The 17,027-nt window shown below is 42.7% G+C and overlaps 1 protein-coding gene across 3 annotated transcripts in view; it reads right to left on the bottom strand.

Moving 5' to 3' along the window:
- Positions 1–15,869, bottom strand: part of AP3B1 (adaptor related protein complex 3 subunit beta 1) — a gene marked incomplete at both ends in the record, with an annotated part of 157,798 nt that extends 141,929 nt beyond the window's left edge. For 2 of the 3 annotated variants that reach the window (XM_079549003.1, XM_079549002.1), the window contains one exon: positions 15,739–15,869. In XM_079549003.1, the coding sequence (XP_079405129.1) occupies positions 15,739–15,869 (131 nt within the window). Of the gene's footprint in view, positions 1–103; positions 274–15,738 lie in introns of those variants that run through there. The other variant, XM_079549001.1, reaches the window with a different exon arrangement.
- Between the last annotated feature and the right edge of the window lie 1,158 nt (positions 15,870–17,027).

Here is a 17,027-nt window from a genome sequence, read left to right on the forward strand (position 1 = left end):
TTTTTAGAGCAACTGATGATTTTTTAAAAATCTCTTAAAAAAAAACAAAACTACTTTTCTAGCACAAGCAGTAATCCAGGATTAGTAGGCATTAGATACTTACAGAGCAAAACACTGTTCCATGTCTTCATAAGGATCACTAGCAGCAAGCCTTTTTTCCTCAACACTTACATATGGTTTCAGCGTAACTTCAAAGTTTCCCACTCTAAAAGCAGATTTAATAGTGCATGAAACCTCCACTATTTTATCCAGCACTGTAGAATTTTGCTCCATTCTTTAAAGTATAGTATTCAGAAAGAAAAAAAAAAAAAAAGAAGCCAATTGCACTCAGCTAAGCTTGCCTGCAGAAACTAAAGACTACTGAAAAAAAAAAATCTTACAGTCTTATTATGTAGCAGGATACTCACTCCCTTGCTGTTTTAACTTCTAGAAACAAATATCCTATGTAGATTTCAAAGGTCATTTCCGTCCAAAAGCAGCTCTTATCAAAAGCCTCTAACAATGTTTAAAGACAAATGTATTTCAGTCTTTTACAGTATGTTGTGTAGAATATCAATATTTCCATCTTCTGAACACTAAGAAGATTTAAGGGAATTTCAATTCTTAAGTAAAATCCCTCAGAAAAAACAAGCAAGAAAAAAAAATCACAACAAAACAAACATAATCCTCATAATGCTGTTTCTATGCTCATTAGTTACTCTGAAGTGACAGCTCTACAGTGCACACACTAGACAAATAATGTCTTAATCACTTACATAAACCTGCCAGGAGCTTAGGAAAGTGCAAAGCAACCATTCAGCTGCTTCATTACTTTTGCCTCTCCCTGATAGAAGTTGGAGGGTGACTGTAGTCTACAGTCACTACACACCGCAGGCAACTGAACTTTATTACTTCAGCATCCAAAACTAGATTTAAAGAAGCCAAATGTGATAGTTTATGGATAATACCGAGCTATATTAAGCAGGACAGTATTCATCCCAACAAAAATAGGTACAAAGAAAGAAACTTTCAGAGTAAAGACATAATCTCTAAGTTCATTTTCCTTCCCAACACAGTGAAATGACCTTTCCCTCCCCTCCGCTTTTCTCTCCTCCTCTCAGGGAGCAGACAAAAACAAGAATCCCGTAAGTCTGACAACCACCATATCTAAGAAAGCATAGAGGTTTTCCCTCATCTGTAGTCTTACATCTTAAACTCTCTATAATACATCCCCTACTGTCCTAATAAGTTGCATGGTTTTGAGAGCATCCGTGTGCGACTTTATGTTCTATGTGTCTGTTTCTGATTAAACAGGCTATGAAATACAACATTTACAGTATATGAACAGCCTATGAAATACAACCTTTATAGCACCTAACAAAAAAGGTATAGTTTTCTTCTTACTGCTTTGTTATATTAATACTTACTATTATTTAATCAACTACCTTTGTAACTATCACCGCAAAGTTCTACTCTTCAGTACAATAATTTGACCGGAGATTCAGAGTGACCACATTAAGCAGAAAAGGATTTCTATTTTTTATGTGATGCTTTCAAGTTTTCTGACTGTAGCCTGTAAGATAGATAACCTGTCTTTCCAACTTGGAAGTGCGCTCTCTTTTTATGTCTTTGCAACATTTTTGCTATAACAGAGATATAGCCAAGATATATTAATGACGGGTCTACAGGTTAGGACTAATTTTCTAGATGCTACTTCGAGAAAGGCACCAAGAAAACTACTGCCATTTACATTTTTCCAGTTCTCATTCTCTTTCATGAGCCTTCTGCATATAAAATAATCGCAGGGAGAAAAAAAAATGACTACTCCCACATCCGAAAATAAAAGCCAATAAGCCCTGAGCTTGACATTCAAGAGAACATGGTGATAAAATATTTTAACTACCTGGATCTTAAGACAGAGCTGAGCAACTGAGCAGGATGTGAGACTCAGTTGTAAAAGAACCTGACCATTATTCTCCATTCCTATTACAGCACCTAAAGAACAACTCAGTGTATGCCATATTCCTCACTCTTGCTAATGCTCATGTGGCGACAAGAACTGGCCTCTTGCCTAAGTTGAAACATGGATTTCAGATTCTGCTGAGCAACATCACCCAACTTTAATTACCATAACAAAAAAAAAAAAAAAAAAAAAAAACAACCCACAACAAAAAGGGTAGGAATATCTCTGCATCACTGGTGTAAACCAGCTATGCCAATGATAAATCTGGACCTCTCCCTTAACTTCTCTTAAAGGAACCATCAGAAAGTGCTAGGAGCAATAACTACTTAATCTTCAATAAAATGCTAAATCATGGTCTCTAGAAAATAATTTGCCACTTCACCTAATTATCCCCAATATCTGCTGTTAAGAGAACACTTAATCCACACCGTTCACAAATATTTATTATATTTCCTACTCTCAAACAGCAATACCATAACGTAAAACCTATAAATTATTATTCACTACATTTCTAACATACCTTGGTACTAAGTACCTCAGTAATTATAAGACTTTCATATAATGCAGAAGTTTCATAAATACCAGAACTGCAACTGAAGCCCAAATAGCAATGAAACAATGACTCAACCACTAAGATTTATTTTAACTGCAGCTTAACAAAGTGTTCCAAGAAAAAGTCGAAAATCATACGAATGTTACCAGGTTTGAAGCAGAAAATGCATACTGACAGAGCAAGCTTTCTCGCCTTGGCACTTCTACATTAATTAAGTCCTATCTTTGAGGAAGGAAAGGACCTCAAGAGATCATCAAGTCCAAATCCCCTGCTAAAGCATAAGCGTCCAGGGGTGGGGTCTTGATATCTCTGTAGAAGTAATCTCCAGAATCCCTCTGGGCAACCTGTTCCAGTGCTCTCAACTTTTTGCATGCTAGCATGACACCTCCTGTACTCAAGTTTTAGGGCATCCCTCCTTGTTCTACCGTTAAACACCATCAAGAAGAGCCTGGCCTCATCCATTTGCCTCCCACCTCCATTCGGACGTTTATAAACATTAATCAGAACACCCTTCAGTCTTCTTTTCCCCAGGCTGAACAGATCCAGGTTACTCAGCCTTTCCTCCCAAAGGACATGCTCCAGGTCCTCGGTCATCTTTGTTGCTCTCAGATGGACTTCTCCTAGGAGATCCCCAGCTTTTCTGAACACGGGATCCCAGAACTGGACACAGTATTCTAATTGTGGCCTCGCCATGGCAGAGTAAAGGGGGATAGATCACCTCCCTCAACCCGCTGGTCACTCTTTTTAATGCACCTGTCTGAGCCCTTCTTTCTTCACTCAAAGCTCACTTGCGTGAGTGGTGGATGTCACCATGTGACAATCAACATCACTGTGTGCACAATTTTACATTTGAAAGCATTTATTTGAAGATGGCTGCCTTCAAAAGAGAGTGTCTAGGAGTGTTACTGGCAGAAAACCTGGTCCATGACCAAGTAACTCCAGCTTCACACAGGAGTCTGGGGGACGATCGCCTGTCTTCCCCTCCCCATCTTAGTGACTAGGATTTCCAATAAACTGGTCTGGCAAACAACTGACCTGTTGTGTTTTAATCTTGCTTCCAGGTATACACACATTAAAAAGAACCTTCTCTCCCTCCTATAACTGGATCAAGACAACACCTCAGGATACCATTGGCTTTTTTGGCCACAAGGGCACATTGCTGGTTCATGGCCAACCTGCTGTCCACTAGAACACCCAGGTCCTTCCCTGCAGTGCTCCTCTCCAGCAAGTCATCCCCTAAGCTGAATACTGATGCATGTGGTTATTCCTCTGTAGGTGCAAGAGGGGAGGGATTGCCACACACTGCTCTGTGTAACTGCACCTCCAGCACTGGATACGGTTTGCGTGCCACAATAGAAGAAGGACAGAATGTCCAAAGCAGGGCTACAAAGATGATAAAGGGTCTGGAGGGTAACACGAATGAGAAGCAGCTGAAGTCTCTTGTATTGTTCGGCCCAGAGCAGAGAAGGCTGAGGAGAGGCCTATTCTCTCTGGTGACAGTAACAGGAGCTGAGGGAATGGCATGGAGCTGCATCAGGGGAGGGTCTGGGGGTATTAGGAAATGGTTCTGCTCCAGTCAGTGGTAGACATGGAACAGACTGCCCCAGGCAGTGGGCACTGCCCTGAACTGCTGGAGTTCAAGAAATACCTTAACGCTCTCTATGTCCTTTCCCTTCATAAAAATCAGGGTTCCCCCCCCCACTCTCCGCCCTTTCAGTCTACATGCACTGTAAAATCCTTAAAATAAATTTGTTTACTCTAGTCTAAAGTTCATGCAATTGCCTGAACAAGCCTGTATACAACACTGACAAGAGAACCACAAATTGATTTCAAAGCCATACAACATGGAAAAATGAAGTGAATACATGCTATGATTTGAGTTTATTCTGCTGATGATTTGAGTTCTTTTTTCAGCAGGAAATTAAGAAATCTCTGTTTGATTGTGAGCATTTCATTCTATTGCACAAACTGTTCGAATGACATCTTGTGGTGCTATTCAGTATTGCCACCCTTTCTCATTATAACATATTTTTAGTTCATAATCCTACCTTAGAATTCAACTATTATTTTAAGGGAGACAAGCCAATTATACTGCGATTTAAAGAGAAATGATCAGATGAGAAATCACCTACTTCCTTTTCAGCCTCACCTAACTTTCTTTTCAATCTGAAAGAGAAATACAAAATTCACATTCTGAGTAGCGTATTTCTAAAATGTAGCCTACAGAGATGCAAGGAAAAACACTATCATGTATGTCTGAGTGTCACAGAGAAGAACAAGGCAGGTTACAGTTAGCTGACCAAGATAATTAACTCCTTAAATGACTATTTTGCCAGTAGCTTCTCAAAACACATGTCATTACACAGTGTAGGTAGTCTCATCCTTAGTAAGCAAAAATATAGAAATACATGAAATTAATACATGTTTCCTAGTCATTGCTGACAAGTTACGTTGCTACTTGACCTATGCTTGAGCAAATCAGTGTAGGAACATCCAGAAGATGCTGCTACTGCCAACTTCAGTGAACAACCTACACTTCAAAAGCTCTAACAAGACAGCAATACGACATAGTAGTTTGAAAGACCTTCTGGAGAGGACTGTGATTTAACTGGAGATCATCTAATGCCTCTGAAATTGTTGGAGACCCTACTTCCCCACTGGAAAGAAAGATTATTTTTTGTCATCCCTTCAAACAATCATGCAAGACCAGTGCTTATAACTTATTCTGATAGCACCAACACCTTCAAAGCTACAGCAATGTTTCTGCAAGCGAAAAATCTTTTTTGGCAACAGAAACCAGCTTCCTAAAGTCTGAAGAAGTGGCACCTGAACTATCACCGCCATCTCCGTAACTGTGTCCATTTTTAGCCTGCCTTGGAGCAGGCCAGAGTTCAGAATTCATAGACACACTTAAAGACATTAATAGATGTGAGAAGAGTTAGGAGAGTAAGAAGTTAGTATTTCCAGCATTCCTGAAAACGCTAATGCTTCCTGTAGATACCTGTAAAAAAAAATGGTGTTGTCACTGACAGAATCTACAACAGCGTCAGTATATTCACGGATATATGCCAAATTTCAGAAATACTGCTTAAGAGCATTATAATGTACCGCTCTTCATTTTCTACCAGAACACCAGAAATATTTAACTAAGGAATTCTAATTTTCTCAAGAAAACTACTATGAGCAAGATGGAACATAGGCTAGGATAATATTGAGAAAAGCAGAACTTTTTTTTTCAAGTGTCAGCCTTGTAACAATGCTTACTGAAAAACATTTTTAATGTCATTCACCATGCAGATCATATTGTCTACAGCAAATATGTTACATAAGTACAGTAAATATTCAGAAACCACAGTGAAGACCTTAAACTCTTGTTTCTGGAAAACAAACAAACAAAACACACCAACAGCAAAAACCTAGGGCTTGAAAAATATAAAAATCAGTCACTACATTACAGAAAAATCACAGTAAATCAACAGTTCATTGCTTACATTCTCATATGTGCCAAGAGCACGGACATAAGAACATACCCACTGTGTGTCACTTTCCAACAGATCCTATCCATTTCAACTGGGGAAGAGCTCTGCAATACTGCTTCTGTTCATACTCTGCATTTTGTTCCTATTGTACTGACCATTGGGATCAGATTTTATCTTCTAGAGTTGCCTTTTTACCCAAACCATGCCTCTTCACTGGCTTGTGCACCCTGCTGAGGTTGGCATATCACCATATCAGTGGGCACAGTGCCATTGTAACAGATGGGAAAAGAGAATGGACATGCCAATGAGCTACTGTACGCATCGAGTTTGATTATTAGGCCTGGACTCTCCTCCAAGAATTTCATAAACGGAAGCCTATACAAGCTTTCCATGACTGGTTGAACAGGATATGCTAAGGTAAACCTAGATTAGCTGAAAACTCCAAGAACATCTCTGGCAGCTGTTGAAAGCAAGTTTTTAGCTTTGATGAATTTGGAAGAGTCTTGTGCACAGGGAATTGGGGAATGAGTACCTTAATAAAATCACCACCTTAGATCAACTCTCTCCAAAACAAGCTTGCATATCGCAGCAGAAAAAAAAAAAAAAAAAAAAAAAAAGGGGTTTTACAGCCCTGCTGAGTTTCCCAATGAGTAGTTCAACCGAATGCTTAATACAGATCCGCAGGAAAAAAAAAAATGATTATTACAAATTTTGCCATCTGTTTCAATACTATACTTCTGAGTACTTGCTGATGTTCCTCATTGGGTTTACTCGTAATTTTTTTACATTGGATTCAGATAAAGCAACAGCTAGCTACATTGTTGAATTCACATTGCCTTAAAGAACCTAACATTAGTGTACTTTTTTATTACAAAGCAATTAATGTACACGAAAAGCCTCTATGCACATGGAATTAACAGGGGTAGGCAATAATAGCATCAGTGTAGCATATGCAACCAACGTGGATTCTGCAAACTAATTCTCTCTCTGTTTTTTTCTTTAAAATCAGGAAGTGATTAGACTTTTTATCATTTTACATGCAGCAACATTACATACTGTAAGGATAAAAATATGCCATTAACTGTGGCAATCTACATCAAACTACACTGCACGACTGCACACTACAGTGAATATTGTCTTCCTGGACTTCAGTAAGGCCTTTGATGCTGCCCCCCGTAAGATCCTCATAGTAAAACTGCTGAGGTATGGGCTGGGTGAAGAAACAGTAAGGTAGATCAGAAACTGGCTGAATGGCTGGATGTGGAGGGTAGTGATTAGCTGTGTAAAGCATAGTTAGTTGTACCTACAGAGTCAATACTGGGTCCTGATTAACATCTTCATTAACAATCTGAACAGTGGGGCAGAGGGCAGTCTCAGTGAATTCAAGGATGCAGGAAACTGGGGGTAGCAGCTGACACATACGTGCCACACAAACAGAAGGAAAGATGCTCTGCAGGTAAGGACCTCGAGTTTTGGTGGGCACCAAGTTGAATACGAGTCAGCAGCATGTCCTTGCTGCTAAAAAGGCTAACAGTATTCTTGGCTGTGTTAGGCAAAACATTACCAGCAGGTCAAGTAAAGCAATCCTTCACACAAGCATAGAATCACAAAGTGGCTTGGCTTGAAGGGTTCTTAAAACACCCAGTTCCAACACTATTACGGGCAAGTTACCAACCACCACATCAGACTAGCCAGGGCCTCATCCAACCTGGTCTTGAACACCTTCGAGACGGGCACCCACAGCTTCTCTGGGCAGCTAGAGTGCGCCAGTGTCTCACCACCCTGAATAAAAAAGATTCCCAATATACAATCCAAATATACCCTCTTTCATGAGAAAAGGGAATGGCTTTAAACTATTGGTATATACCCATGGAAAAGGTTGGTCTCTGGCCTATTTATAAGCTTTTACATACCAGAAGGCCACAATGAGATCTTTCAGTCTTCTCTTCTCCGAGATAAACAAGCCCAACTCCTTCAAACTTCCTTCACACAAGAGATGCTTCAGTCCTCTGATCATCTTTGTGGTCTCCTCTAGACTCAACCCAATAAGATCTATGTCTCTCTTGTGCTGGAGGCCCCAGGCCTGGTCACAGTATTGAAGGTGGGGCCACTCAAGGGCAGGACAGAGGAGGACAGTCACCTTCCTCTCCTTGCTGACCACCTCTCTTTGGATGTAGTCCAGAAGACAGCTGGCCTTCCGTGCTGCAAATGCACACTGCTGGTTCATGTCAAGCTTTTCATCTGCCAAAAATCTCTAACTCTGTTCTAGATAGGTCTGCTCACAAGGATTTCTCCCAATCTATACAACTACCTGGTGTTGACACAACCAACTGCAACACTTTTGAGCCTCATTTAGTTCACATGGGCCCACTTTTCAAGCTTGCCCATGTCCCTCTGAATGGCATCCCTCCCTTCTAGCATATTATCAGATTCATAGCACTGAGCCTTCAGTGGACAATGGTCTCAGTTATGTGCCTGGGTTTTTGTGTGCTCCTATATGGAACCTGGAGTTTGACTCAGTGATCCCCATAGGTTCCTTCCAACACAGGATGTTCCACAATTCTAACTGCAGTACTCGCTTGGTATAGTTTCCAAACTTGCTGAGGATGTACTTGATCCCATCATCTAGGTTATTGATAAATATATTAAAAAGTGTCAGATTCAGGATGGACCTCTAAGGGACACCATTCACCCATTTTTTGCCCACTCAGCATTAATACAGCCACACCTAAAGCACTAGGTCTCCCACTCCGAGAGAGAGAGACATGGACACACTGGACAGAGTACAAATGGAGGGTCACGAAAATGATATAGGGAATAGAACATTTTTCCCATGAGGTCATACAGAGAGAGCTGGTGCTATTCAGCCCAGAGGAAGCTCAGGAAGGATCTCTTCCTCTTCTATGCCTATGAATACCTGAATGGAAGGCACAAAGAAGATGAAAACAGGCTCTTTCAAGTGGTGCTCAGTACAGGACGAGAGGCAAACTAGAATGCAAGAGGCTCCCTCTGAATACTAGGCAGCACTTCTGTGCTGTGCAGATGATGGAGCACCTGCACAGGTCACCCAGTTGTAGAGTCTCCTCAGAAATCTTCAAAAGCCAACTGGGTGTCGCCTTGTGCACCCTGCTCTGGGAGTCTCTGCTTGTAGCAGAAGTTGGACCAGATGATTTCCAAAGGTCCCTTCCATCTTTTCACCATTCTGTGAAACTATCCATGCTACAGAGATAATTTTGACAGTCTTCTACCTAAACAGTTCCTACTCCATCAACTCTACCAATCTAGACAACGGAGGAGAAGTCTATGGTCCACAGGTCCATACAGTCTATGACTTTCTTGACCTCTCAGCTCTTAAAATTCTACCCCTGAATACTCCTGTTTAGAGTGTATGTGCCATCTCCGTTATTCTGGTAATCAACAACCTGATGCATTTTCTTCTTCTTCAGAATTTTGGGGAAAATAAATTTACGTACATTTGGAACAGGTAGAGAGATCTGTGCCTTGGATATAATCAATTCACAGGTGAATACAAGACTACCTACCAGGGCATATGAATATGACCTACAATGTAATCACACAAGGTGTGTAAAGGAATACCATACATAGAATCATATGTCAGCTCATGTGATGAATGTGGGGGAAGGAAAGTTGAAGGAGAAGAAGCATAGCCACCTCCAGTCATGCAATGGGTCCATTTCATGCAGATTAGACTGACTCATCTCAGGTACAGAAAATGTTCTAATAATTCAGCTACTGAGATATTTAAAAGATGAGCACAATGGCAAATGTGCCATCCTCTGAATGCCACATCTATTTCTTGTTTCATAAAATCACAGAATGGCTTGGGTAGGAAAAGACATTATAGACCACCTTGTTTCAACACCAGACACTTAATCAGACACCAGACCAGGCTGCCCAGTGCCCCACAGAGCTTGGCCTTGAACACCTCCAGGTACGTGGCATTTATTTGAAATGATCTAATTATCAAAAGTTCAATCTTGTGTTCTTTCAACTTTTTTTTTTAAAGTAATAAATACCTGCCCAATGGCAAGTTATATTTGTCTTTTCAGCCAGGATTCAATAATCTGAATAAAAGCCAGCCCTAACCTCATCTTTGTTGTGAAACTTCTTATTTAAGAACAGTTCCACTTCAGACAAAACTAGCAAGTAGGATAACAGTTCCTTACGTATATGCTATACTTAATGATAATTATTACAAAAGGGTTTAGAAAATTTCCATCTTTTCTCATTTTGTTGTCCTGAATATTTACATGGCTACCTGACTAAAGTAGTTCTATATTCTATTTTGACAATCTCAGATTTTTTTAATTGCACTGGACATATACAATGCATTAAATAGCAAGAAATGTGATATTTGCACATTCAATCTGTAGCCACTTCTTTCTGGCATACTATTGTCTGTTTCAAAGATCATCCCCATTGATCTTCTCACAATTCCACTTATTCCAATGCAAGATTACATGACAGAAGTTCAAGACCTTGGAGCATTTTCAATACTGAAAACACATCTCAATCAAACCACAATACTGACACGTTGAGAAAATACCATGCCCATTAAATAAAGACTCTATTTGGAATTGGAAATTTATGAACGAATCATAGAATTGATAAAGCTAAAAAAGGAAGCTTTAGCAGGAGAGAAAGAAACATGGGCCCTTCACGCTACCCAGAACTTAAAACGCTCAGGTAGGAAGTACTTCAGCTGTGTATTTTTACTGAACAAGTTTTAAAAAGTTACAATTAGTTTATACGAGGCTGACCTTAGGCATCAGACTTGCAGCAGGCAAGTGTGGATCTCTGGATCAACAGACAAGCGATGTTCTAGGACATACATTATATGCCTGTCCCAGTGCTGAGGGTGTATGGGAACTGTTGGATCATGGCCTGAACCTCTGATTGACCACCTGAGGCAAGCACTGAGTCAGCCAGGGGAGCAATTCACCTGTGTGATCAGAAGGGGTGGAGCCTGACTCCACGTCTCCTAGATCCCATTTAAGGGCTGAATGCCACTGAGGAAGGATCTCTCTCTGGAGATCACTTCTTGTGAGCACTTTTCATTTATCTCTGATTATCTTTTCCAATGTGATAATCTTACTAGCCTAACTTCTCTGTATACTTATTGATCATCCAATACTTTACTACATCTGTATACTTATTGATCTTAAACTTGGCAAGCCAAGCATGCCAAATAGACTAGAAAATATATAATGTCTTTTCTTTGGAATATCTATAAAGTGGGTCAGGGAGGAGAACATTACCCTCCAAGATAAAATGATCCCCCGAAAAGATTGCAGGATTTCTGGGTTCCCCTTATTATGCGTTGGCAACCATAATTGAAAAATGGGGTCCCCAGTGAATTATGGGGAATATTTCCCCATTCTGCATGGCAGCAGATTTTCAAGGCCTAGATAAAGACATAATAACTCCAAAAGAACGGCAGTTAGTTGCCTCTACAATGGCATGGCTACTGTTGAATGCTTTAAACCAAGCTGAAATGAGAGCCAATAATTTAGAAAGTGAAAACCAGCTATTGAAAGATCGTACTGAAAAATTAGAACAGCAACTTGGTATATGAAAAGGAAAAAAAACCAACTTTGCATCTTCCAATAGGCCAGGTCTGTATTTCAATTATAATGACCACATTTCTGAAACAACAGACCTGGCTCTTGAGCACGCAAATAAAAATCCTAAATCAGATCTAGAGGCTCCCCCTGTGACGGATTCCCTAGAGCTCCATCCTATTATAACCCAAAAAACAAAGAAAATACAAGATAGACCAGCAGGGGTGCCCCCTGATCAGTGGCTGTCTGCCCAGACACATTTACACGTGGCAGCTAGGCCGTACATGCCAACAGAATTAATGGACGTGGTACAATTCTGGCAGGAACCAAAAGAAAGTGTACCAACTTGGTTACTAAGACTACGGGATTCAGGGGCAGAAGGCATCATGGTTCATGGGCCAGAAATATCTAAACTGGCCACCATGACGATGCACCCTGCTCTTAGGCAAAGATTATATGCAGGCATCCAATGTACTAATGAAAACCAATTGGCTAATGGCAACTAATGGTACGGCCAAACAAATGAGATATGCCATTAAATACATGGAGGACCTTCAAAATTACATTTGCGAACTGGGCATAAGGGAGGGAATATATGAAGACTCATTTGAAAGTCCAGATATGGTAAGATTTTTGGCAGGTATGAGATACTTGATCTTACCACATTATATGTGGTAATTACCCTTACCATCTATATGCGACCCTAGCTTCTATACTGAACCCCCTAGTGGCCTCAGAGTCTGTGGTCCAACAGGCTGCCCAATTAGTGGCAGACATGGGGAAGACACAGCACTTGTGGACCAGGCTTAATATTTGAGCAGTACAGGAAGGTACTCCCAGTAATTAAAATTAAGAAGCTAGTTCTACGAAATCCTCAACTGGGGCCTGTAAGGGTTTCCAGGAAGCAAATGTTTAATGATCTTATCCAGGCTGGGGTCCAATTCACAAAAATTGACTGCCAGCCCAATCACATCCTCCTTCAGCTTTGGAGACAGCAGAAGGATGATCAGAAATTTCAAAATTACCCTAAAAAAAAAAAAACGAGGGTAAGAGTTATAGATAGAGTACCAACATCAACATGGAACCTAGAGGATTTCATAATTCCTAATTAGAAAAAAGAAGCCCCCTCAGGTGTCTCGAGCCATCAGAAACAAAAGATTTGACCATAGCACAGCTGATGGTGTGACAAGCAATGTTAGTCCCCCTAGGGGCTCCAGAAGGGATCAGAGGTACTACATGGAATTGACGATTTTCTGGTCTCAAAAGAATACTCAAAGAGTTATGGCACTGTAGATACAGGGGCAGAAACATCAATAATCCATGGAGATCCAACTAGATTTAATGGCAATAGAGTAATGATTGGAGCTTTTGGGAGACAGACTATTCTAGTCACCCAGACCTGCTGGAAATTGGGGTTTGGGTGTCTCCCACCCTGGGAGTATAACGTATCTATTGCCCCAAGAATATATCCTGGGCATAGATATGTTTATGGAGTGTGGCTCTCCAAACGACTGTGGAAGAGTTCAGACTCCAACAAAGGTGTATTAGTGTCCAGGCGGTGCAGGCAATATTGAGAGGCCATGTGAAGCACGAGCCCATTTGCCTGCCAAAACTGTGCCGGATTACTAATGTAAGACAATATAGATTCCCGGGTGATAAGATGAAATATCAAGAACAGTGCAGGAATTAGAAAAAGCAGGCATTTTACGACCTCCACATAGCCTGCATAACTCCCCCATATGGCCAGTGTAGAAGTGAGATGGAACATGGAGAATGACGGTGGACTACAGAGAGTTAAATAAGGTCATGCCACCTATTCATGCGGCCATACCCAATATTGCCTCCCTAATGGATATATTGAGTAGAGAGATAAAAACCACTGTGTCCTAGATTTGGCAAATGCATTCTTCAGTATTCCAATTGCTAAAGAATCGCATGATCAGTTTGCATTTACATGGGGAGGCAAGCAGTGGACCTTCAGGTCCTGCCATAGGAGTACATGCATTCGCCAACGTGCTGTCATAATTTAGTGACCTGGCTGATTGGAGGAAAATTGATAATGTTATTTTGTATCATTATACTGATGATCTCCTGTTGATATCCGATTCATTGTAGGCGATAGGACAAGCAGCAGATTTGTTAACCACCTATCCGCAGGAAAGAGGATGGGCTATAAATCCTCAAAAAGTACATGGTCTGGGCATGTCAGTAAAATTCCTGGTGGTAGTCTGGTCAGGAAAGACCAAAGTACTAGTTAGTGCTGTAATAGAGAAGGTTCAGGCACTCCCAATCCTTACAACACCAAAGCAGCTGGAGGAATTTTTAGGTATACTGGGGTACTGGTGCTCCTTTATACTTCATTTAGCGCAGCTGCTGAAGCCATTGTACAGACCTATGAAAAAGGGACAGCTATGGGACTGGGGGAGAACGGAACAGGATGCTTTCCAAGAGGTGAAACTGGCAGTTAAGCTGTGGCACTGGGCATATTCAATCCTACCCTCCCAGCCGAACTGGACGTTCATCTGAGCTACAAGCACTGTTCTGAGATCTCCATTTCAGCTCCAGATTCTGGATATTTTTTTGCTCTGATTATGGAATATGGGGAATTTGTTGAATAAATTACTACTTTTTTTTTTTTCTTTTTTTTTTCCCCCCCAAATGGCACAGTGCAGACAGCCTGTTTCTCTATCAACAATCTGCAGTTGCAGCCCAGTAGTAGAATGTTGGCTTTTTCACACTTTGCAAGTTTCATAATCTCTCCTGAAGTGTTCACTCCTCACACCTCCAGTGCAGATTAAGAGTTTACCACACAGGCTCAAAATCAAGGATAACTTCTACTTTCAGCAAGGACTTGTTTGTCAGCTACAAAAACCAAGAGACAAAAACCTACTTTCTTCCCAAGCCTCTTCTTCAGGGATCTTCTCTCCCATCCTTTACCTACAGAAGCAAGCCTGAAACAATAATTAATAAGCTACACAAATCACAACCTCCTGAGCTACTCTGGCTCTTTCATATTCATAGAAAGCCACACACATATATACTAAGCCTCGAGATGCCAGAGCTGAATCTCCCTAACCACTGGGCAGCTTCTGCTAAAATTACTTTGTTTTTTTTCCAGCTAGAAAAACACTATATTTAACCTGAAAAAGAGTGTGAAATCTAGGATGAAGTGAGTTTATACATAGAATTGTGGCCATGAACAATGACCAGGGCTATTATCCTCTGCAGAACAGAGGAATGAGAACAACGATTAAAAAAATAATGCACAAAAGTGTTTCTACAGAAAGGGACAAAAAGAGAAGGGTGCAAACAACATGAATCAGACACAGTGCACAGGTAAGAGGGGCATCCATGGCAGATCACTTAACGTTTGAACAAAAGCAGAACAAACATTGGGCCAACAGGGAAGACGAGTGCAGCTGTGCAGCAAAGTGATGAGGCCTACCAACAGCTGACCCAAGGAGCCACGCATCAGCCACAGGAGCTTTGCCTTGCCATTTACTTAACTGTGGCATAAAAAACGCATCAGCCAAGGTTTCTAAGCAGAGATGCTCTCTTTGTGCAGAACAATCAAAGTGAAGAGCTGATGATTGATTTCCTAATGTGCACGAGGCTTCAGTTTATGGTCCTTTCTACTTGTTGCTCTAGGCATAGATTTCCAATGTGTTGTAAGGTATCATTCCCACCTGGCAAACCACTTGATCCCACTGCATGTCCTGTCTGTCCCTCCAACTCACTTCTCTTTCAAGGAGTGAAAGGCTTTCCACCCTTATTTCCTCATTTTAATTTCTGACAGACTGCCTGGCTGCTGGCTCCCTCTCACCTTAAGGCAGACTTCTGCACTTCCAGCTTCCACAATACTTCCAATGCCTTTTTTAAAAGAAAAAAAAAAAAAAAAAAAACCCAAAAACGCTTTAAGGCAGAACGAAACTTAGTGTGATCACAACTGGTTACTGAAAACGATGAAGGACTGTACATTTTTCCCTTCCAGACATCAATCACACGGAGCCGCACAAGCACAGCGCAGTTTTACAGGGGGTCGGCTGAGGAGGTCCGAAAGCGCGGCACGAGGCACCCGGCGCCACGAAGCGCCGTCCCGCGGCTCCCGCCGCCCCGCCCCGCCCACGGCCACGCAGATGGTCATGCTCCGCCGCGCTCCCCCCGCCTGGCCCGGCCCCTTACTTTTTGGTGTCGCTGCTGAAGAGCCCGAAGGCCGCGGGTACCGAAGGGGCCGTGGTGGGCGCCGCCTCCTGCGCCAGTTCGGGCGCCGCCTCCCCGCCCTGCTCGCCGTAGCCGATCCCGTTGCCGGACATACCGCCGCTCCGACAAACTTACCGGCGCGGCACTCCCACACCCTCCTCCCGGAAGCGGCGGGTGCCGGATCACGTGACGGGGGCGGGGCCGTGCGGGTGGCTCGGTGCTGGCCCCGCCCCGCTTCACCCCCCTCTCGCCCGGGGCGCTGCCCGGGCGATGGGAAGAGAGGGCGGCGGCGGAGCGCTATGCCGTCCGGATCTCGGGGCGGGGAACGGTGGCGGGCAACGCCGCTCAGAGCGGCAGCTGGGCCGGGGCTGGGCCTACCGTGCCTCTTGTGCCCTGGAGTGGAAAAAAAGTTATGAAGTGTCGGAGCGCAGTTCTTGAGCAGGCTGCTTCCCAGCCCGCTGGCGTTCGTCCGGCACCGCCGTTTTCTGCGTGTACGTGCAACGCTAGTTCTGTTCTGTTTTGCTTCTGGTAATTCTTACCGCTGAGGAGTCCAGATGTGGAGTCCTCGGTACAGGAGAGATGTGGGCCCGAAGGAGTGCGTCCGGAGAAGGGCCACAGAAATGGCCCAGCAGATGGAACCCTACTCCTATGAGGACGGGCAGAGAGCTGGGGCTGTTCAGCCTGGAGGAGAGAAGGCCGTGGGGAGAACTGAGAGTAGCCTGTCAGCATCGAAAGGGGGGCTGTCAGAAAGAAGGGGACAGACTCCTTAGCAGGGTCTGTGGTGATGGAAAGAGGGAAATGTTTTCAAATTAAGAAGGGAGATTAAGGGTGGACATTTGAGAAGTTTTCTCCAGTGAGGTTGGTGGGGCACTGGAGCAGATTGCCCAGAGTTGGTGGGTGCCCCATCCCTGAAGACACTCAGGGTCAGGCTGGACAGGCTCTGAGTGGCCTGGTCTAGCTGTACGTGGTCCTGTTTGCTGCAGGGGATATGGACTAGACTGCCTTTAAGGGTCCTTTACAAGTCACGCGGTTCTATGATTCTGTTCTCAATTTACCGTTTGCTGGTTCTTGACACCACCACACACTGACTTTGCTGCGGGTCTGCTCCCAGGTTGCTGAATGTTCAAGACGTTACTTAAAAGCCGAGTGCAAGACAAAGGGCATGGGAAAAGTGAAAAGGAAACAGCTCAGGACCTGACAGTTCGACAATGATAGGTGCCATTTACAGTGTTAACGACACTCACCATGCCCAGAACAGCGATGCAGCTTAG

This window comes from Tetrao urogallus (genome assembly GCF_951394365.1).
Source record: "Tetrao urogallus genome assembly, chromosome: Z".
Taxonomy (NCBI): Eukaryota; Metazoa; Chordata; class Aves; order Galliformes; family Phasianidae; genus Tetrao; species Tetrao urogallus.